Genomic DNA, 22,212 nt, shown 5'->3' on the forward strand with positions numbered 1-22,212 from the left:
TCGCCTACTTTCTAAGAACAGTGCAGTCCAGGAACAGGCTGTTTTACCCCAATTATTTCTTAATATTGTGAAGCCACCTGGCTCCCCAACCTTCTCCTGCTCCAATGGCCTCTTACCTTCTGCTGTGAGGAGACTTTCCTTGTAATCTTTTATATCAATGGCTCTCATGGTTTCTGCCAACATTACATCCAGGCTCTTCCAGTACAGGTTCACTCAACCTGCCTATACTACTCAACGTGGGGAGGGGTCCCACCTCCACCACTCAATGTGGGGAACATTCCTGCCTCTACCATTCTTTCAGGCCATGATGCACCATCAATAACTCACTCTGAGACGTAAAAGCGAGGTATCGGCTTTTATTGACTGGAAGAAGGAACAAGCAGTGGTTGACCACCATACTACATCCTGGAGACTGAGAGGCCGGGCTCAGACCTCCATCACCTTTATACCGGGGTCTGTGGGAGGAGCCACAGGAGCAGTCATTAGGGGGCATGTCCAGACAGGTATATGTAGTTCACCACAGGCCACAAGTTCCAGAATCTGTCCTCCTTCTGAGTCAACAAGACTTTCCTCATATTAACTCTAATCCTACTGCTCACGGCTTCAAAGCTCTACCCCATGTTTTAGCCTCCCTAAGGTTTTATTGTCACATTAATTTATACACTTCAATTAAATTTACCTTTGGTCTCTACAGTTTCAAAGAAAACAACACTACATTATCCCGTCTTGTGACAATGCCCACTCCAAGGATCATCACCTTGTCCTGGGAAAGGCTTGTGAGTTCCTGAGATGCAGAGGATGATGCCATTCTGGAGTTTAGCCACTGGCACTTGGTTCCTGGTAGGGTCACCAGTCAAGGTGGAGGTTCCTGACAAAGAACTATCCAACCAAGGACTCAGCGGCGAAGCTGAAGGAAGATGACGACGAAGACTGTGAAGGTGGAGGATGGCTGCAGCAGTGAAGGGTCCCAGTCATCTTCTACTCCATACCATTACACCCTGAACTCAATCTGTCAAGGACCGTGTGATGGCTGCCCACACATCAGCCTCCCCACGTTAAACAAAGTCTCACACAGGCGTTCTTCACTAAGGGAAAAACCCCTTAGGAGAACACCATACTCAACTCAAATGGTTGCACTACCTCTTGTGATAATCATCATAAATCTCCTCTGGACTCTCCTCAATCATCATGTAATCTGCTAAGCATAGAGGTAAGAACCATGTATCTGCCCTCTATGCACTTTGCGTTCTGTGTTGCGGGGGCATGAGTGGGGGTGTGGTAAAAGCAGAGGGAATTTTCGTGGTAGCTTGTAGCTTGGGAACAGTGGAGGTCATACCTTTTCTGACCACTGAGATAACGCTCACTAATGCTTAATTGCATGTTTGCTAATGGCTAATAAAGTTTCAAATATAAGACCATAAGACCGCAAGTGGGGTACCGCAAGGCTCAGTGCTGGGACCCCAGTTGTTTACAATATACATTAATGATTTAGACGAGGGAATTAAATGCAGCATCTCCAAGTTTGCGGATGACACGAAGCTGGGCGGCGGTGTTAGCTGTGAGGAGGATGCTAAGAGGATGCAGGGTGACTTGGATAGGTTAGGTGAGTGGGCAAATTCATGGCAGATGCAATTTAATGTGGATAATTGTGAGGTTATCCACTTTGGCTGCAAGAACAGGAAAACAGATTATTATCTGAACGGCAGCCGCTTAGGAAAAGGGGAGATGCAACGAGACCTGGGTGTCATTGTACACCAGTCATTGAAGGTGGACATGCAGGTACAGCAGGCGGTGAAAAAGGCAAATGGTATGTTGGCATTCATTGCAAAAAGATTTGAGTACAGGAGCAGAGAGGTTCTACTGCAGTTGTACAAGGCCTTGGTGAGACCGCACCTAGAATATTGTGTGCAGTTTTGGTCCCCTAATCTGAGGAAAGACATTCTTGCCATAGAGGGAGTACAGAGAAGGTTCACCAGATTGATTCCTGGGATGGCAGGACTTTCATATGAAGAAAGACTGGATCGACTAGGCTTATACTCACTGGAATTTAGAAGATTGAGGGGGGATCTTATTGAAACATATAAAATTCTAAAGGGATTGGACAGGCTAGATGCAGGAAGATTGTTTCCGATGTTGGGGAAGTCCAGAACGAGGGGTCTCAGTTTAAGGATAATGGGGAAGCCTTTTAGGACCGAGATGAGGAAAAACTTCTTCACACAGAGAGTGGTGAATCTGTGGAATTCTCTGCCACAGGAAACAGTTGAGGCCGGTTCATTGGCTATACTTAAGAGGAAGTTAGATCTGGCCCTTGTGGCTAAAGGGATCGGGGGTATGGAGAGAAAGCAGGTACAGGGTTCTGAGTTGGATGATCAGCCATGATCATACTGAATGGCGGTGCAGGCTCGAAGGGCCAAATGGCCTACTCCTGCACCTATTTTCTATGTTTCTATGTAAGACAGAGGAGCATAATTAGGCCATTCAGCCCATCAAGTCTGCTCGGCCATTCCATCATGGCTGATCCTGGATCCCACTCAACCTGCTTTTTCGCCATATCCTCTGATGGCCTGACCAATCAGGAAACAATCAACTTCTGCCCAAAACATACGCACAGACTTGGCCTCCACCGCAGTCCGTGGCAGAGAATTCCACAGATACACTACTCTCTGGCTAAAAATAATTCCTCCTTACCTCTGTTCTAAAGGGTCACCCCTCAATTTTGAGGCTGTGCCCTTTAGCTCTGGATGCCCCCACCATAGGGAACATCCTCTCCACATCCACCCCATCTAGTCCTTTCAACATTCAGTAGGTTTCAAAGAGATCCATCCCCCCGCATTCTTCTAAAACACAGGGTTTTACTTTTGCGGCAATCATTGGAGCCGTGGGCACGTCATGCAAGTATAACAGTCCATACGGTCGCAGGCAGGCAGCAATTGTTTTGTCTTGATCTTGGATTTGTTTTGCCAATATAATAACCATAAGGCGTATGGTAGCGTAGCAGTTAGTATAACGTAAATATAACACCAGCATCTCGGATTCAATTCTGCTGTTGTTTGTAAGGAGTTTGTACATCCTCCCTCTGAATGTATGGGTTTCCTCCAGGTGCTCCAGTTTCCTCCCACATTCCAAGGGCATATGAGTCTGTAGGTAATTGGTCATATGGGTGTAATTGCTCAACCTTCAGTCTAACTAGTGTTGTGGGGAGTTCCAGACAAATCTCTCCGCCCGTATGACTGAGGAAGACATGACTCCATACCAGCATCTCGTTTTCTCTCTGTTCCTTTCCTAAAGGGTGAAGAAATTAAAATGAAACTAGAAATGTTAATGAGAATGAAAGAAGAATAAGCTAAAGTTGGGCAGAAAGAGGATAAAACAATAGCATAGCTTGTTGGGCTGAATGGCCTGTTTCATAGTTCTAAATTCTCTGTACAACATTACCTAGGTAACTCCTCCATCTTCTTTGCCCTGGGTGATAGAAGTAGCTAGCAAGGCCCGATGTAACATCAAAAACTCTTATCAGTCCGTATGTAGTGTGGGCCCAGGCATGTGCAGAAATCTTGGAGCAAGCTTCAATGTCGCAACTCATGTAGGCTAACAAAAGGATTCTACAATGGTTCTAGAGTCTGCCTTTCATCTGTGTGAGTTAAAGGTCCTTCCTTTTTAAGAGGTGCTTATCTGAATTGGATTGTAAGAAGCCTGACTCACTGCAAGTCATAATGAAGGCACTTAGATCAGCTGGGACCTGAGTGGGAACACAAGAGGCAGCGGTATTAATCAGGAGTGGAAAGCAGAGACTCTGTAAACCTCTCCATTAGTAATACCGTTAATGTGCACGGTTTGTTTATTCTGAATGTCTGAATTCTCTCCACACCTAAAACAAACAGCAGCCTAATCATTCAGGTTTTTTCACATGTTGAATCAGCTTCAGTTCCCCCACAGAAGACACAATTGTAGATCGAGGATTTGCAAAGTGCTCCTGATTTTTTATTTCAGGTGCTTGCCTCCTCTCTGCCAGCGACGGCAGAATGGAGGTGTAGCTAGCTCGGTAAAGGGTCAAGAGAGACCCAGGAGATGAGCAAAAAAGGAAGTGGTATCTGAAATTTAGCACTTGCCTTGAAAAACACGGCACAATTAAGGTTTGAATGGAAAGAGGCTCAATGAAAAACAGAACATCTCAGGAGATGGCTAAAAGCACTACCTTAGATTGTCAAGAGTTTTAAAGGGAAAGCTGATCAAATTCTAGCTTCCTACACAAGAGAACAACATAGAAAAGACAAAAGTTCATGATAAACCTTTAGAAAACTTCATGGGAAGTACTTTGGAGACTTTTGCGCTCCTTGCTGCCGATAACATCCCAGAGTTATTGAGCCTCTACCAGCAAGGACATATCCTCTTTTCATTACTATCAGGGAGGAGATACAAGAGCCCGGAGACACACACAATACTTTAGGAACAGTTTCTTCCCATCTACAAGCAGATTTCTGAATGGACAATGAACCCACGAATACTACCTCACTATTCTTGTTACTTTTTTTTTAATATATATTATATGGATTCCTGTTAATTGGGCCATCAGTTCACCAGGGCAGCCACTTATTTGGGACAACTCTTAAAGAACAAAAACTAATCCAGAAAATGGCCGGGATTCCCTTTGCTTAATTGGGATACTATGCCATTGAATGGGGACAGGAGACTTTTGCCAGAGAGTTCCTAATTTGCGTCAGTCGCATGTATTTGCGTGGCTGTTAGACATTATACTGTGCTTAAGGCAATCAGATTTTAAACAGCTTCAGTCGCGTCTGCTTGTATTCATTTAGGCCAACGATACTAATTCAAAAAGCAGTGATTTTTGATCATTTTGTTATTTTTATTGTGAAGGCAGTCCATCATCTGTACTAGGTGTCTGCACTGACTTTGTTCGTTCAAAATTCAAAGTACATTTATTATCAAAGTATTTAGACTTTACACAACTTGAGATTCGTCTTCCTCCAGGCAGCCACAAAACAAAGAAACCCAACAGAGCCCATTAAAACAAAAGAAGACCGTCAAACACCCAAGTTGCAGAGGAAAAGAAAAATGGTGCAAACAATAGAAGTAGGTAAAGAGCATTCAGAACAGACGTTCCAAACAGTGAATCCGCACTGTGATAGTTGCAGGCCTCGGCCACAGTTCAGTGTAGAGGCGAGTAAATCTCGCGGGGCAGCGAGCTGAAGCTGGGTGCCAAGGTGAGTAAAACCGACGGAGCAGCAACTGAACCAGCTCAGCCCTCGCCTTCAGCCCCGACACCTCGACCTTTTCAATCTGGCCCGGAGCTTAAATCACTCAGACCTCAGGTCATTCCTTGCTCTTGGACCCGGGCCCCGCTGCTATGATCCACTCTTGGACCGGCTCCCAAACACCTCAATTTGGCCCGTAAAATCGATCAAACCTCGGGTCCTTCCTCGATCTGATGCCCCGGTCTGGGCCCCACCACCTTGACTCTGCGTCGCCGAATCAAATTGTCTCCAAGTCCGCACCAGCCAAACGCTGGCCCATTCCCCATTCTCCAGCCCGGTTCCCGCTGCCTCAACTCAGCCCACACAAACCACGCCGCAACCAATCTGCACCTCCGAGGCTCCAGGTCCCACCGCAAAAATGCGGTGTCGTACAGGCGGTTCAAAAGCTCAACTCCAACGGGGAAGTTACAGCCTATGGTTTCTTACCAGAAAAAGTGTGATTAATAAAATATCTTGTTGTTTTATTTGCCACCAGCAAGCAGTTGCTGAGCTCCGCCTTAAACCATCAATCAGATGAGCTCAGCAGTGTACGCCAGATGAATTCCTCCAATTAGAAACTAACACAGTTTTACAGTACTGTAGTAGTAATGGCAGTGTTCTAACCTGTTCTGCATTGCATTTAAATGCATAATTTGTTACTCAGTTAAACAGTAGTTTTGTCTTTTTTATACCTTTTTAACTATTTCCATGAAACTTTGGCTTTTTGGCCAAAATATACAGGTCCCGAAGTGTCCCGATTAACCGGAATCCACTGTACAAGCTTTTCTTATTGTAATCGATTTTATAATATTGCAAAGTACTGCTGCCACAAAACAACAAACTTCCTGACTTATGACAGTGACAATAAACCTGATACTGATTTGTACAGCACAAAAACAGGCCCTTCAGCCCCCATGTCAATACTAACCACATTTTTCAGCACCTAGCCCTGAGCCCTCAGTGTCTCTGTGATTCAAGTAGCTGGTTAAATACTTGTTTAATGTTATGATAGGCTCTGGCTCCAGCATCCCTTCAGGTCGTGTTCTCCAACTACCAACCATGATCTCAGTAAAAAAAAAAGCTCAGCTTTAAAATCCTGATTGTATTCATTCTATCTATACCCCTCGTAATTTTGTATCATCGTGATGTGTGGTGTCATATGGCGGTGTGGTCATGGTCTTCCATTTATCTTTAATCTGTCTACTGAGTGAGGGGTCGTTGCCTGTGGTGAAGGCCCCCTTCACAATATTGCTCTATCCATGACCATGATTGTTCCTGGCAAATTTTCCGACATAAATGGTTTGCCATTGCCTTCTTCTGGGCAGTGTCTTTACAAGACGGGTGACCCCAGTCATTATCAATACTCTTCAGAGATTGTCTGCCTGGTGTCCGTGGTCACATAACCAGGACTCGTGATATGAGCCAGCTGCTCATATGACCATCCGCCACCTGCTCCCGTGGCTTCATGTGACCCTGATCGCGGGGCTAAGCAGGTGCTACACCTTGCCCAAGTGTGACCCGCAGGCTAGCGAAGGGAAGGAGCTCCTTACACCTCCAGTGGTAGTGACGAATCTCCTCCCCGCCACCCATAATTTTGTATACCTCTGACAAATATACGCTCATTCTCCTACATCTCAGGGAATAAAGAGGAGAATAAAATAGAGGGGCGGTCTGAGGAATCTTCCCCACATAGGAGGTGGTTGGAAGCTGGAACGCACTGCCTCAGGTGATAACAGGGGTATCTACTCTCACAATATGCAAGAAGTATGTGCTTGAGCGTTTGAACCTATAAGACAATCAGATCTCTAGACTAAGTTTGAACTCTACTGCAATAAATATTGAGGTATTTTTGACAGAATAATTCAAATACCCCAATTCATGGAGCAATCTGGTTTAAATATTATACACTCTGCTTTAGGTTACCTAAAGCTACCCATAATCAACATTATTTCATTATTTACATTAATTATGTTCTGATACATAGTTGCAGAGCATTATTCACCAGCTTTACTTCAGTAAGAGGAGCAAGGGTATAAATCCCAAAGTTGTGGGGTCAGGCCTTCCATAAAGCAGGATGTTTACGGTTGATGATGGTTTAACAGGACGTTGCTGCAGGAGTGTCCAATGCCCAACATCTCCAACTACTTCAAAGGGCCGGAAGTAGACAGCAAATGAAACAGGTCCATGCCTGTATGCAGTAAGGTCTAGACAACATTCAGTCATGAGCTGATCAGCGACCGGTAACACTCAGGCCACACAAGTGCCAAGCAATGACCAATGAACGCATACCCTAAACCATATATGTCAAATTCAAGGCCCGCGGGCCAAATCCGGCCCGCGGTGGAATTATCTTTGGCCCGCGAGATAATATCTAATTACTATTAAAGCTGGCCCCAGTAATCGAAGCGCCTATGGCGTATGATATGGCTAATGCTGAGTTTATTCAGGTACCAGGTTTTCAGGGTTTTTAGTGTTTATTCGGCAGTCTTCTTCATAAGAAACGGAATTTGTAAAGTGAAACACTTTGTAGTTATAGCAGAGACTGAGACACATGAGAGCAGGCTGAAAAAACGGAGGCAACGAAAGCTGCGTTCGCACGCGTCCGACTGATCCGGCCCGCATGAAGCTGCATTTTGCTCAATCCGGCCCGTGACCTAAAATGAGTTTGACACCCCTGCCCTAAACCATATTTGATGGATGCACTATAAAAAGCATTCTGTCTGGATGCATAACAGCCTGGTATGGCAACTTCTCTGCACACGGCTGCAGGGAACTGCAGAGAGTTGTGGACACAGATCAGTACATCACAGGAGCCGGCCTTCCCTCAATGGTCTCTGTCTGTACTTCTCTCTGCATCCTTAGTAAAGACCCGGCATAACCCAGACATTCGCTCTCCTCTGCTGCCCCATCGGGCAGAAGATATAAGAGCCTGAAAGTCTGTACCACCAAGTTCAAGAACAGCTTCTTTCGCACTGTTATCAGACTCTTTAACTGGCCTGCTGTGTAATAAGATGGACTCCGGACCTCACAATCTACTTCACTATCTTGCACCTTATCATTTACCCGCACTGCACTCTTTTGGTAGCTTTTATACTTTATACTGCAGTGTTATTGTTTAACCTTAGTCTAGGTCAATGCACTGTGTAATGATTTGATTCATAAAAACAGTTTGCAAGGCTAATTTTTCACAGTATCTTGGAACATGTGACAAAAATAAGCCAATACCAATCTCCAATGAGAGACACTCTTAAAACACTTCAAAGCAACACACAAAATGCTGGAGGAACTCAGCAGGCCTGGCAGCATCTAAGGAGATGAATAGATAGCTGACATTTCAGGCCAAAAACCTTTTTCAGGACTCACTTCATCCTGGAGTTAGCAAATCCCCACTATCTATATCGTGGCACTGATTGGAACCCAACCAAATGTGTAGTGTGTCCACAGATTTATGGATGGATACACAGCATATTCTTCCAACTAAACCCTCAAAAAGACTTAACAAAGGGAATTCCCTTAAACTGATAACACAAGAGATCCTGCAGATGTTGGAAATCCAGAGCAACACACACAAAATGCTGGAGGAGCTCAGCAGGTCAGGCAGCATCTATGGAAAAGCAATAAACTGATGAAGTGTCTCAGCCCGAAATGTCAACTGCTTATCATTTCCATAGATGCTGTCTGACCTACTGTTCCTCCAGCATTTTATGTCTGTTTCCCTTAAATTAATTCTTATTTTTGTCCTTCTGCATTGTTATTTTACAAGAGTCCCATTACCCAATCCTTAATGTTAAGACCCTCCATAGGCCCTAGTACTAATATCAGATTAAATTACATGCAGATCTCTCTTCTCCATTGATTAGTGGAGATGCATTTTCCATTAACTGGGAATGTCTAAGTATCTATGGTTCAGAAGGACCAAAGCATCCAAACCAAATGCCTTCAAAACCAAAGTTCCCAGTATCGCAGCAGCCACCTCTCTTAGAACCCAAAGATCAAGGTTATTAAGACAGGTGCACCTTCCCATTAATTCACTCATTTAATGTCTTCAGAGCCTTTATATCCATAGAAATATAGAAAACCTACGCACAATACAGGCCCTTCAGCCCACAATGCTGTACCAAACATGTACTTACTTTAGAAATTACCTGGGGTTACCTATAGCCTTCTGTTTTTGTAAGCTCTATGTACCTATCCAGGAGTCTCTTAAAAGACCCTATTGTATCTGCCTCCACCACCGTTGTCAGCAGCCCATTCCACGCACTCGCCACTCTCTGTATAAAAAACTTACCCCTGACATCTCCTCTGTACCTACTTCTAAGCACCTTAAAACTGAGCTCTCCTTCTCGTACTAGCCATTTCAGCCCTGGGAAAAAGCCTCTGACTATCCACGTGATCAATGCCTCTCATCATCTTATACACCTCTATCAGGTCACCTCTCATCCTCCGTCACTGCAAGGAGAAAAGACCAAGTTCCTGATAATACATTTGGTTCCTCGTTCTCAATAAAATAAGCAGGCACTTCTCCACCATTTCTAGCAAGCTCTCTTTATTTTCAACTAAAGTGCAGGACATAAACTGTTTCAAAAAGGTTAATTCCCATTGATGGATGGGCCAAAATCAGGAGGAGATAGGCTCAGGAACCAAAGGTGACACAAGGAACAAGCACTTTCCATAAGACCAGAAGACACAGGAGCAGAATTAGGCCACTTAGCCCATTGAGTCTGCTCTGCCATTCCATCATGGCTGATTTATTATCCCTCTCAACTCCACTCTTCGGCCTTCTCCCTTTTTAGCACAAGTAGCCATGATCTGCAAACGTGGGCATGCTGTATATCGTGGGCACCAGAATATTGGCAATGCTTGCAGACTGTCCCCAGCATATCCTAAGGTTGTGTCCATTGTTAACGCAATTAGTGCTTTCACTGTCTGTTTCAATGTACAAATAAATGTGTCTGAATCTGTCCAGGATTCCCCTGAGATTAATTTGCAGGTTGAGTCTGTGGTGAGGAAGGCAAATGCAATGTTAACATTCGTTTCAAGAGGACTAGAATATAAAAGCAAGGATGTAATGTTGAAGCTTGATAAAACACTGGTGAGGCCTCACTTGGAGTATTGTGAGCAATTTTGGGTCCCTTATCTTAGAAACAATATGTTGAAACTGGAGAAGGTTCAAGAAACTGCTCCAGAATTGAGCAGCTTGTCATATGAAGAGCGTTTGATGGCTCTGGGCCTGTATTCACTGAAATTCAGAAGAATGAGGGGTGACCTCATTGAAACCTATTGAATGGTGAAAGGCCTCACTAGAGTGGATGTGAAGAGGATGTTTCTGATGGTGGGAGAGTCTAGGACTAGAGGACACAGCCTCAGAATAGAGGGTCTTCCTTTTAGAATGGAGATGAGGAGGAGTTTCTTTAGCCAGAGAGTGGTGAATCTGTGGAATTTATTGCCACAGGTGGCTGTGAAGGCCAAGTCATTGGGTATATTTAAGGCAGAGGTTAACAGTTTCTTGATTGTTCAGGTCATGAAGGGTTATGGAGAGAAGGTGGGAGATTGGGGCCGAGAGGGAACATGGATCAGCTATGATGAAATAGCAGAGCAGACTCGATGGGCCAAATGGTCTAATTCTGCTCCTGTAGCTTAGGGTTTAAGGTATAATCTGAATTCAATTTTGGGAAGGCAGTGGACACAGGTTTCCAACAAAGAACCAGAGGGCGAGCTGATCCACGGCTTTGGGAAAGGAAATGGTGAATGGGACAAACTGGATTTCCTTATGAAAACCTGGCATGGATTTCATGGGCAGTAACCACTCTACAATTCCATGAATCCTTGGCCATTTCTCCATTCCTTACCAGAGCTACAAGCTTCCTTGCCTCTAAGGGACTCTTTTTAAACCAACCACTTTTTGATTTAGTTTTATATACACATACAAAAAGCACAATCTGTTTTCATATTTATTCTCAAAGTAAAATGTATTATTAGGGTACACAAACAACCCTGAGATTCTTTCTCTGTGGACACACTTAGCAAGTCTATAGAACAGTAACTGCAAACGGTAAACATCAGAAACTGTTAACTGTAGACAAACTCTGCAAATGCAGATATAAATAAATAACTAGCATGAAATAACAATATAACAGAGTTCTTAAATGAGTGCAGCCTTTTTGTTCAAGAGCCTGATGGCCGAGGAGTAGTAATTGTTCTTGAACCTGGTGGTGCGAGTCCTGAGGCTCTTGTACCTTCATCCTGATGGCAGCAGCGAGAAAATAGCACTGCCTGTGTGGCGAGGATCTTTGACGATGGATGCTGTTTTTCTACAGCAGTGTTTAATGTAGATGTGCTCAATGGTTGGGAGGGTTTTACCCATGGGCCAAATCCCCTACCTTTTGTAGGATTTACTGCTCAAAGGCATTGGTGTTCCCGTACCAGGCTGTAATGCAGCCGGTCAGCACACTTTCCACCTCACATCTATAAAGTTTGCCAAGGTTTTCGATGGTATGTCAAACCTTCGTAGACTCCTGAGAGGCGCTGTCGTGCTTTCTTTGCAATAATATTTATATGATGGGTCCAGGACAGGTCCTCTGAGATAGTGACATCCAGGAATTTAAAGTTACTAAACCTCTCTGCCTCTGATCCTCTGATGATTACTGGCTCGTGGTCCTCTGGTTTTCCTCTCCTGAAGTCTACTGTCAGTTCCTTGGTCTTATTGTCATTGAGTGAGAGGTTTGTTGTTATTACATCACTCAGCCAAGTTTTCAATCTCCCTCCTGTATGCTGAATCATCATCCCCTTTGATACAACCCACAACAGTGGTGTCCTCAGCAAATTTGTAAAGGTACTTAGCCACAGAGTCATGGGTGTAAAGTGAGTAGAGCAGGGGGCAAAGTACACACCCTGAGGTGCTCCTGTGTTGATGGAGATAGTGGAGGAGATGTTTTTGCCAATATGAACTGACGGTGGTCTTCAAAGGAAGGTGCATTTGGGTTTATAAAGGATCAGGTTTGCACTCATACAGGCTCTTTCACATACTCAGGAATGACAGCCGAAGAAATACTTCTGGAAGTGTTCCTGCAACTTTGCTTCTGTCATGTTGGGAGTTGGCTTATTTGGTGGTTGAAAGCCACTTCCACCACGTCAGGCACGAATTGGCCAATTTAAAGGATGCATCCACTCTTTCCAATGGTTTCCAGTGCCGGGCTCCTCAGGGGGATAAGATCAGCTCACGCGGGAGGCTCGGCCTCTTTCTTTCATCTCTAGGGCCCACTTCAGGCTGAAGTCGTGACCAGCACTGAAGGACCATTGAGAAGGAGCATTTCAAACGTAGATGGCACTCTCCCTCCCCTCCACTGCCTCCCCCATGTTTGTTTAAAGTACTCATTTGTAGCATGCTTAGTTCTTCAGTCTTACAATTTGAGATTTAATGGAATACTCATTCAATTAAAAGGTAATTCAATGTACAGTGTAGTGGTTTTGTGTAGTTTAGATGAATACTTGTTTAGCTAGATGCCCAGTTTAATTTTTCACTGGGATCTCAGTGAAACCCACTCTGACTGCTCCCCCTTAGAGCTTCACTATTCACTTTTAAACAAATAGTTAATGCGTCCATTTTAAATCAGTGTCTTCTGTTTTACTCATCGGATCCTCGAATATGCCACCACGTTACAGTTTCAAAGTTCAAAATACATTTAATATCATAGTATGTATACATTATACAACCCTGAGATTCATCTCCTAACAGGCAGCCACAAAACAAAGAACCCATTTTTAAAAAAACACCCAACGTACAGAGAGAAAAAAAAACAAAATGTGCAAACAATAAATAACACAAATTCAGAACTGAATCCGTGAAAGAGAGTCAAGTCAAGTCAAGTTTATTGTCATTTTGACCATAAACTGCTGGTACAGTACACAGTAAAAAGAAAACAACATTCCTCCAGCGCAGAGCCGAGTAAACATCGCAGAACAGAGAGCCGAACCAGCCCGCTCCTCACATCAGGCCACATAACAAGTATGATGCACACGAAATAAAGAAATGAATTGGAATCTGTGCCTAAATCTGCAATGTGGGCAATTGGCCAATTTGCGCACCAACAGGTCCTAACAGCAGTGAGATAAATGGCCAATTAGTCTGCAGTTGATGTGATAATTAAGGGATTAAACACTTCCCAGCAGAATTTTCCTGCTGCTCGCTCCGTCATTTCATGGGATCTTTCTCAGACTTTGGGCTCCTGGGTTTGATGCCTCAATCCCATCCATACAACACTGAACAGAGGTGTCCTCCTACAGCAGGAGTTGACTCTGAGCCAGAGACAAGACTACTGGGAACAAGACAGCAAGGGATGGAAGCATTCCACAGAAATGCACACACACAAAGTGCTGAAGCAACTCAGCAGGTCAGATTACATATAGGAAGGGAAGGGAACATTTGACGTTTCAGGCCAGGACCCTTCATGAGGACTAGGAAGGGAGGAGGCAGAAGCCAGAATAAGGTTGTGGGGAGAGGGGAGGAGTACAAGCAAGAAGGTGAAAGGTGAGGCAGAAGGTGTGTGGGTGGGAGGGCGAGGGGATGAAGTAAAACACTGGGAGGTGCGAGGGGGAGAAAAGTAAATGGCTGAAGAAGAAGAAATCAGATAGGAAGAGGACAATGGACAATGGGAGAAAGGGAAGGAGTCGTAGTTTTGGCAGAGACATATTTAGTGATATCTCTCCAGTGTCTTGAGGTACTTGCTATAGGTATCCCATGTCTTAATGAAATGCAAAGGACAAGAATCATTGCTGCCCAGCAAGCCACGAGTTTGGGTTGGGTTTGAACACTTGACCTTAAACCAAAGACTGTGTTGGTGTTCTGGAGGTAAGGGTTAGTTTCCTCAATGGTGTCTGCCTTCCCTGAAGGAAAACTCCCAAAACATGGGAAACATGAGAAGCATGGGGAACATTCCAAGACCTTGGTGTGGGCTTCTTTTGTGTGAATGGGCGGGTGGACGGGAGGGAGGAAAGAGGCTTGTTTTGTTTTGTTGTTCCGATAAACATTGTAAGCATGCTCTGTTGGTACCAAAATGTGTGGTGACACTGGGGGGGGGGGGGGGGGGGAGGTTGCTTCGGTTATGTTGGTTATTAGCGTAAATGGTGCGTTTCACTGTATGTCTCAATGTGAATGTAATAAATTAATTAATCTGAATCCAAATCCGATTATTAAAGGGCAATATTGGTGAATTTGTGGAATTCATTGCCAGAGGAGGTGTGAAGACCCACTCACACAAAAGACGCCCACACCAAGATCTTGGAAAATGTGACTTCCCATGTTTCCTTCATGGAAGGCAGACATCATTGAGGCCAAGTCACTGGCTTTATTTAAGACAGAGGTTGATAGATTCTTGATTGGTCAGGGCATGAAGGGATGTGGGGAGAAGACAGGAGATTGGGGTTGAGAGGAAAATGGATCAGCCATGGTGAAATGATGGAGCAGACTTGATGGGCCAAATGGCTTAATTCTGCTCCTATATCTTATGGTTTTATGGTCTTATTGGATAGTGAGGTGGATTAGTAGGGAGTTTTCCTTTTGCGTATTAAGCCAATCTTTACCATACTTCACTGAATGTGTCAACAAAGCTCGCCCACAGTAATTAGTCTTTATTTTACATTTGCTTAGTAATGGCAGCAGACCCTGATCCTACCCAATGCATCCATAACAGAGCCGGTCTTGATGCAGAGGCACATCGACAATGCTACAGCATTTCCTGAACAGGCTTCTCAATCTCTCTCACCACACTGCCACACCTAACCTCCAACAAGCTTCTTGCTGGACAGCAGCTAGTCCATAGAGCTCATGGGTAAGAGCCCAAGTCACTACCATTCCAGAATCGTGGTCAGCTCACCAATCTCAGTCATCGATCTACAGAAACTCTGCCCGGTGACATTGATCCAAGTTTCTTCAGAAGTCAAGAAAGAGGCACAAAACTTGGCTGTTTTATTAGATATCACAAGAAAGAAGAATGGACAAAGAAAAGACAAAACAGCATGGTCATCTCATACTCAGACTAGAGATGAACAACGTTTCAGCGATAACAATTCCCCTATAAAATAGATTCAAGGGGCAGAAGATCTGAGAAGCTTCTAGAAAGATACAGAATTAGCAACACTACAATTACTAGAAAGCTACTAGTAATGCTCAATACTAGCAACCCAAGGACGTGCCGGGGGCAGCCCGCAAGTATTGCCACACATTCCAGCGCCAACACAGCATGCCCACAATGCACAGTCAATCAACTCAGAACACAAGAAGCAACAAAGCAAACCCTGTTCCTCTCTCCCATCTACCCACACACAGTCTTCCCACCCCCCGACAGGCCTCCAGTCTCCAGGCCTCTGACTCCCCGATTTCTGATCGACCTTCGGGCTTTTGATGCACTATCAATAACTCCAAAAGACTGGAAGTAGGGTAAATACTGAAAGGCTTTTATTAGCAGTAAAATGGAGCACGTCCATGCTGGTTGACTGCCCTGGACTGTGGGAGGAGAAGTGACACAATCACCTTTACCCAGGGGTCTGTGGGAGGAGCCACAGGAGCAGAGAGGCGAGTCCAGACAGATATACATGGTTTACCACAGCTTTGATCTTCAGTTTCGAGCCCTGGACAAGTGACAATGGGACCCCGAACTCCAGGCTCGCCAAGCAGGCAGCTCTGGTTCCTCCTAGTCACACACACATATCCGTTCCTGGGTCTCACTGACCTGGAACAGCCCAACATCCGGGGATGATCCTTGATCAATGTCCACATCACTGGTTTTCGAGCGCAGACTGAAAACTTGGACCGTGGGTGTTCTTTGTCACACATCCACGTCGCTAGCCTTCAAATGCAGAGGTCAGAGCAGAAGCCTAGACTCTGGTTGGATCTGAAACTCCTCCACATCCCTATCCCTAAACCCCAAACTGACCTCTGACTACCCACATCCCTGTCCCTAAATCCTAATCTAACCTCTGACTACCCACATCCCTGTCCCTAAACCCCAAACTGACCTCTGACTACCCACATCCCTGTCCCTAAATCCTAATCTAACCTCTGACTACCCACATTCCTGTCCCTAAACCCCAAACTGACCTCTGACTACCCACATCCCTGTCCCTAAATCCTAATCTAACCTCTGACTACCCACATCCCTGTCCCTAAACCCCAAACTGACCTCTGACTACCCACATCCCTGTCCCTAAATCCTAATCTAACCTCTGACTACCCACATCCCTGTCCCTAAACCCCAAACTGACCTCTGACTACCCACATCCCTGTCCCTAAACTCTAATCTAACCTCTGACTACCCACATCCCTGTCCCTAAACCCCAAACTGACCTCTGACTACCCACATCCCTGTCCCTAAATCCTAATCTAATTTCTGACTACCCACATCCTTGTCCCTAAACTCTAATCTGACCTGACTCCCCACATCCATTCCTAAACCCCAATCTGACCTCTGACTCTTCCACATCCCTCTCCCTAAACCCTAATCTGACCTCTCACACACCCACATCAGTGAGATCAGCATAGTCCAATGCCTAATGTGTTAACAACTTGTATGTAGGTACCGCAAGTAAACCAGGAAAGTTAACAGAAGATCAGTGTTCACTAGTCATCATCATCATCACGTGCTATGTCATATGACATCATCATTAGGTGCCATGTCGTATGATGTAGGCAATCAAGGTCTTTGACAATGATTGTTCTTGGCAGATTTTTCTACAGAAGTGGTTTGCCACTGTCTTCTTCTGGGCAGTGTCTTTATGAGATGGGTGACCCCAGCCATTATCAATACTTAATTAGAGATTGTCTACCTGGTGTCAGTGGTTGCATAACCAGGACTTGCAATATGCACCAGCTGCTCATACCTGCTCCTGTGGCTTCATATGACCCTGAATTCGGGTGGGGGTGGCTAAGCAGGTGCTACACCTTGCCCAAAGGTGACCTGCAGACTAGCGGAGGGAAGAGGTGTCTTATTACCTCCCACCACCCTGCCCGGAGCATCCATCACCCCAACCTCAGTAACAACATCACAGCACCCAACTTCAACCCAACCAACAAAGCAGACAGCTGTTTCGTACCTCATCACTTGATCCGTTCTCCACACGGAACCTGCCTGCTCTCTGTATTGCCCCATCGGCATCACTGGAAATAAGCTGCAAAGGGCAAGAGGAAAGAATAAACAGGAGTTATTGCAAGAGTTCAACAGGGAACATTCATTCTACACATCATATCCAATGCCAAAGTAAAATGTCCAGTGGGCACAGTCACCCATGGGTCAACTTCATTCCCAAGGAGATGGGAGAATGAATGATGGAGAATGTAATTTTTTTTTACTGCAACTGTAATTGGTGAGACCACACCTAGTGTTTTGTGCAAGTGGAGTTCTGTGGACTGTGTTGACCACTTCATTTAAGGGGGCAATTGAGCATCTGACAGACCAAAGTTCAAAGTAAATGTTATTATCAAAGTACAGTTATGTCACCATATACAAGCCTGAGATTCATTTTCTTGTGGGCATACTCAAATCTATAGAATAATAACTATAACCCAATGAAAGACCACCCAACTAGAGCATTCAACCAGAGTGCAGAAGGCATCAAACTGTGCAAATACAAACAGAAGAAACAATAATAATGATAAATAAGCAATAATTGCCGAGAGCATGAGATGAAGAGTCCTTGATCAAGAGTCCATTGTTTGTGGGAACATTTCAACAATGAGGCAAGTGAAGTTATCCCCTTTGGTTCAACAGCCTGATGACTGAAGAGTAGTAACTGTTCCCGAACCTGATGGTTGAGTCCTGAGACCTTCCTATCGGCAGCAGCGAGAAGAGAATGTGCCCTGGGTGGTGGGGGATGGATGGCAATGGATGCTGCTTCCCTGTGACAGTGTTTCATGCAGATGTGCTCAGTGGTTACCAGAGCTGAACACAAGTCTGCCATGCTGTTCAAAGACATCATGAATCCGGATAATGTGGTAGCAGACTTGAGAGGCAGAGTGGCCAGCTCCTGCTTCTACTTTGCAGTCCATGTCAAATCATTCCCTCAAAGTTGCTGTACATGTTGATAGGACGGTTAAAAAGGCATCTAGTATGATGGCCTTCATTAGTCAAGGTATTGAGTTCAAAAGCTGCAAGGTAATGTTACACCTCTATTAAACTTTGATTAGACCACACTAGGTTGCCTAGTGATCAGTTCTGGTCACCTTGTTATAGGAAGGAATTGAAAGCTTTAGAGAGGGTGCAGAGGAGATTTAACAGGATGTTCCCTGAATTAGGAAGCACGTCTTATGGAGATAGATTGAGCGAACTAGGGCTTTTCTCTTTGGAGCAAAGCAGAGTGACAGATGACTTGTTAGAGGAGCACAGGATGATAAAGAGGCATCGATCGAGTGGATAGCCAGAAACGTTTTCCCTGGATGGAAATGGTCAATACAGGGGGTGCGTTGGAAGAATTTATAGGGGGGATGTCAGAGATAATTTTTTTTTACAGGGAGAGTAGGGGGTGCGTGAAATGCCTCTCCAGGGGTGGTGGTAGAGACTGGCCATTTCACATCAGCACAAAGGGCCTTAAGCAGCCAGTATAATGCTCATATTCAATGACTCTTCATCTCGTGTTCTCAATATTTATTGCCAAAACTCTTAAATATTCTGGTGTGGTAGAGTAGTATGATGAACTACATATACCTGTCTGGACATGCCCCCCCTGCTGACTGCTCCTGTGGCTCCTCCCACGGACCCCTGTATAAAGGCGATTGGAGACACTGCCTTGCCCTCAGCCTCCAGGATGTAGTGTGGTGGTCAATTGCTGCTTGTTCTTTCTTCCAGCCAATAAAAGCCGATATCTCGCCTCACGTCTCCGAGAGTTATTGATGGTGCATCAAGTAGTTGTTAACACAACGCTTTACAGTACAGGTGAGGCTGGTTAATTTCCTACTGCTGCCTGTAAGGAGTTTGTACATTCCCCCCATGACCACTCCACTCTGGGTCCCTCCCACAGTCCAAAGACACACTGATTGGTAGTTTAATTAGTCAGTGTAAATTGTCCCATGATTAGGCTGGGAAAAAGTCGGGGGATTGCTGGGTGGCATGGCTCAAAAGACTGGAAGAGCCTATTTCACATGATAGCTCAACAAATAAATAAATAAATTTCTTCTTTTTGTATCTGCACAGTTTGTTGTCTTTTGCACACTGATTGAACGCCCGAGTTGCTGCCGTCTTTCACTGATTCTGTTACGGTTATAATTCTATAGATTAATTGAGAATGCCCACAAGAAAAACAAACCTCAGTGATGTATATGGTGACATATATTTATCTGATAATAAATTTACTTTGACTTTGAACTTTGCATTCAGCTTTTGTAACCAATTTAACTCTCCACAAAATATTCACAGTCCATCAGCAGCTATACAAATATTGTCAAATCCCCTCCAGGCTCAGTGCTTGCAGGGAGAATGCAAGCTTTTATCTCCGATTCTTTATCTTTCTAAAAAAAAACACACTTAAGAAAGGTCTTGGACAGGAAGCACAATGTTTAGAAGCACTCCCACCAAGCCTTTCTGTGGCAGAGCTCAGAGGGCCCATGGGGCACAGCACTACAGTAAGCAGTGCAATAATAGAAAAATGTCATCTCTTCTAAGTCTCTGCCGCTGATTTAAATAGCCCACTGCCTCAGGAGTTTCTGTCAGAGGACTGATGTAACCAGAGATACATTTCTGCTGGATCACAGAAAAAATAAATCATTTAAGAACAGGATAACACACAAAATTGCATATTTTAGGGAGCTTCCCCCCCTCCCCACCCCCCACAATGCTGATGGCTGGCTGACAGGTGCATGAGGCTCCGCTGGCCAGCTGTGCATGCACATCAGCATAGAACTTGGAAACACGCCCTTCAGCCCAGCTGGACCAACATGCCCATCTCTACCATCCTGCATTGAGGTAGTAGAAGGGACAACAATAACAGAATACAGAAGGAAGTGTTACAGCGACAGAGAAAGTGCAATATAGGCAGACAGTAAGGTGTAGGGCCATGACGAAGTAGAATGTGAGGAACAGAGGCCATCCTATCATGCTGGCCCTATAACAGCAGCGTTGAGTTTACAGACTTTTGTATCTTCTGCCTGATGCTCTATGCAAGTTTTTCATTAGAGTAATAGAAAACTAAATACAAAAACAGGCCACCTAGTCTGTGCAGAACTATTAATCTGCCTAGTCCCATCAACCTGCACCCAGAGCATAGCCTCCTGTACCCCTCCCATCCACGTACCTGTCTAAATTTCTCTTAAAGGTTGAAATCAAACCTGCATCCACCCCTTCCACTGGCAGCTTGTTCCACCCTCTGAGTGATAAAGTTTCCACTCATGTTCCCTTTCAATATTTTACCTTTCATCCATAACCAGGTCATGAGTTAAGGGTGAAAACTGAACGGTTTAAGAGGATCATGAGTGTCAACTTCTTCACTCAGAGGGCGTGGAGAGGTTAGTGGATCTAAGTTCTATTTCCACATTTAAGAGAAGTTCGGATAACCGCTTGGTATGAAGGACCGTGGCCCTTGTGCAGGTCAATGGGGCTAGGCAGAATAATCGTTTGGCTTGGACTAGATGGGCCAAAGGGCCTGTTTCTGTGCTGTGACTCTATAAAATGATAGAAATTTCATTACCAGAATAGATGCAATTAATAACTATTTAGAGTAGTAATAGTATTAGTGAGATAACTTGAGTTGATTGTGATGTTCTCCTGAGGTTTTTTAGTTATTCAGATACAACGTGGAGCAAGCTCTTCTCGCACTTTGAGCCGTGCCGTCGGGAACCTCCCGATTTAACCCTGGCCTATCACGGGATAATTTACAATGACCAATCAACCTACCACCGGTACATATTGGAAGTGGAGGAAACCCACGCGGTCACATAAAACTCCTCTCAGGCACCAGCGGCATTGTCTATTGATATAGGCTGATCCAGATCCATTTATCTGGCGCAGTGCACCATTTATAACTATAATCATAGAAGACAAGAGTTGTAACTATGGTTGGGTAAGATAATATTTACGATTTCAGGTAATGTCTTGAACATAATCTGTAGACAATTGATAACTACCAGCTTCTTCTCTAATATTAAGTCTGCATTGGGGTTGGAAACTTCCAGTAATTTAAAACCATAGCAACAGAGCTTGCAGATAGACAGGTGCATGCTCACCTACAAGATGTTCATTCTAAATGTTTACATAGGAACTTTTAATAATGAAATGCCTCAAAATGAAATATGAAGAGCAAAATTCTAGAGGACAGATGCAAAGTGCATACACAACAAAACCACAATCCAATCTGATGATATGAAAATTGATTTCTTATTCTGGTAAAAAAAAACTTTTTCTCTCCCCATCCTCTTCTTCTTCTATTCCCTATTCTGGCCTTTCCCTCTTCTCACCTGCCTATCACTTCCCTCTGCGTTCCCTCTTCCTTCCCTTTCTCCTATGGTCCACTCTCCTCTCCTATCAGATTCCTTCCTCTCCATTCCTTTACATTCCCTACCCTCCTGGCTTCATCTATCATCTTCTTGCCAGCCTCCTTCCCCTCGCCACACCATTTTATTCTGGTGTCTGCACCCCCTTCCTTTCCAGTCCTGAAGAAGGGTCTCAACCCAAAACTTCAACTGTGTTTTCATTTCCATAGATGTAACCTGACCTGCTGAGCTCCCCCACTATTTTGTGCATTTTGTTTTGAACTTCCAGCACGTGCAGAATTTCTTATGTTTTATCATCATCACCACCATCCTGTGCCGTATCATATGACGTGGGTATCATGGTTTTCCCTCTGTTTTTAATGTGACAAGTTGTAATAAGCTCTTTAAAACTTTTTCCTGTCCATCCTTTGATGTAACTCATGAATGCCATGTGCTGTTGACCATGACTTTTTCTTCCATCAGTTTTCCCATTACTGCAAGATGTTCAAG

General features: G+C 44.5%; 1 protein-coding gene across 1 annotated transcript in view; it reads right to left on the reverse strand.

Annotated features, from left to right (window-relative positions):
* The window catches only part of garnl3 (GTPase activating Rap/RanGAP domain like 3), a 357,427-nt gene that overhangs the window by 223,970 nt on the left and 111,245 nt on the right, over positions 1-22,212 (reverse strand). Inside the window, 1 exon segment of the mRNA XM_073052650.1 lies at positions 17,340-17,414. Within this exon segment, the coding sequence (XP_072908751.1) occupies positions 17,340-17,414 (75 nt within the window).

The sequence above is a fragment of the Hemitrygon akajei genome, chromosome 7 (genome assembly GCF_048418815.1).
Source record: "Hemitrygon akajei chromosome 7, sHemAka1.3, whole genome shotgun sequence".
In the NCBI taxonomy this organism is placed as follows: Eukaryota; Metazoa; Chordata; class Chondrichthyes; order Myliobatiformes; family Dasyatidae; genus Hemitrygon; species Hemitrygon akajei.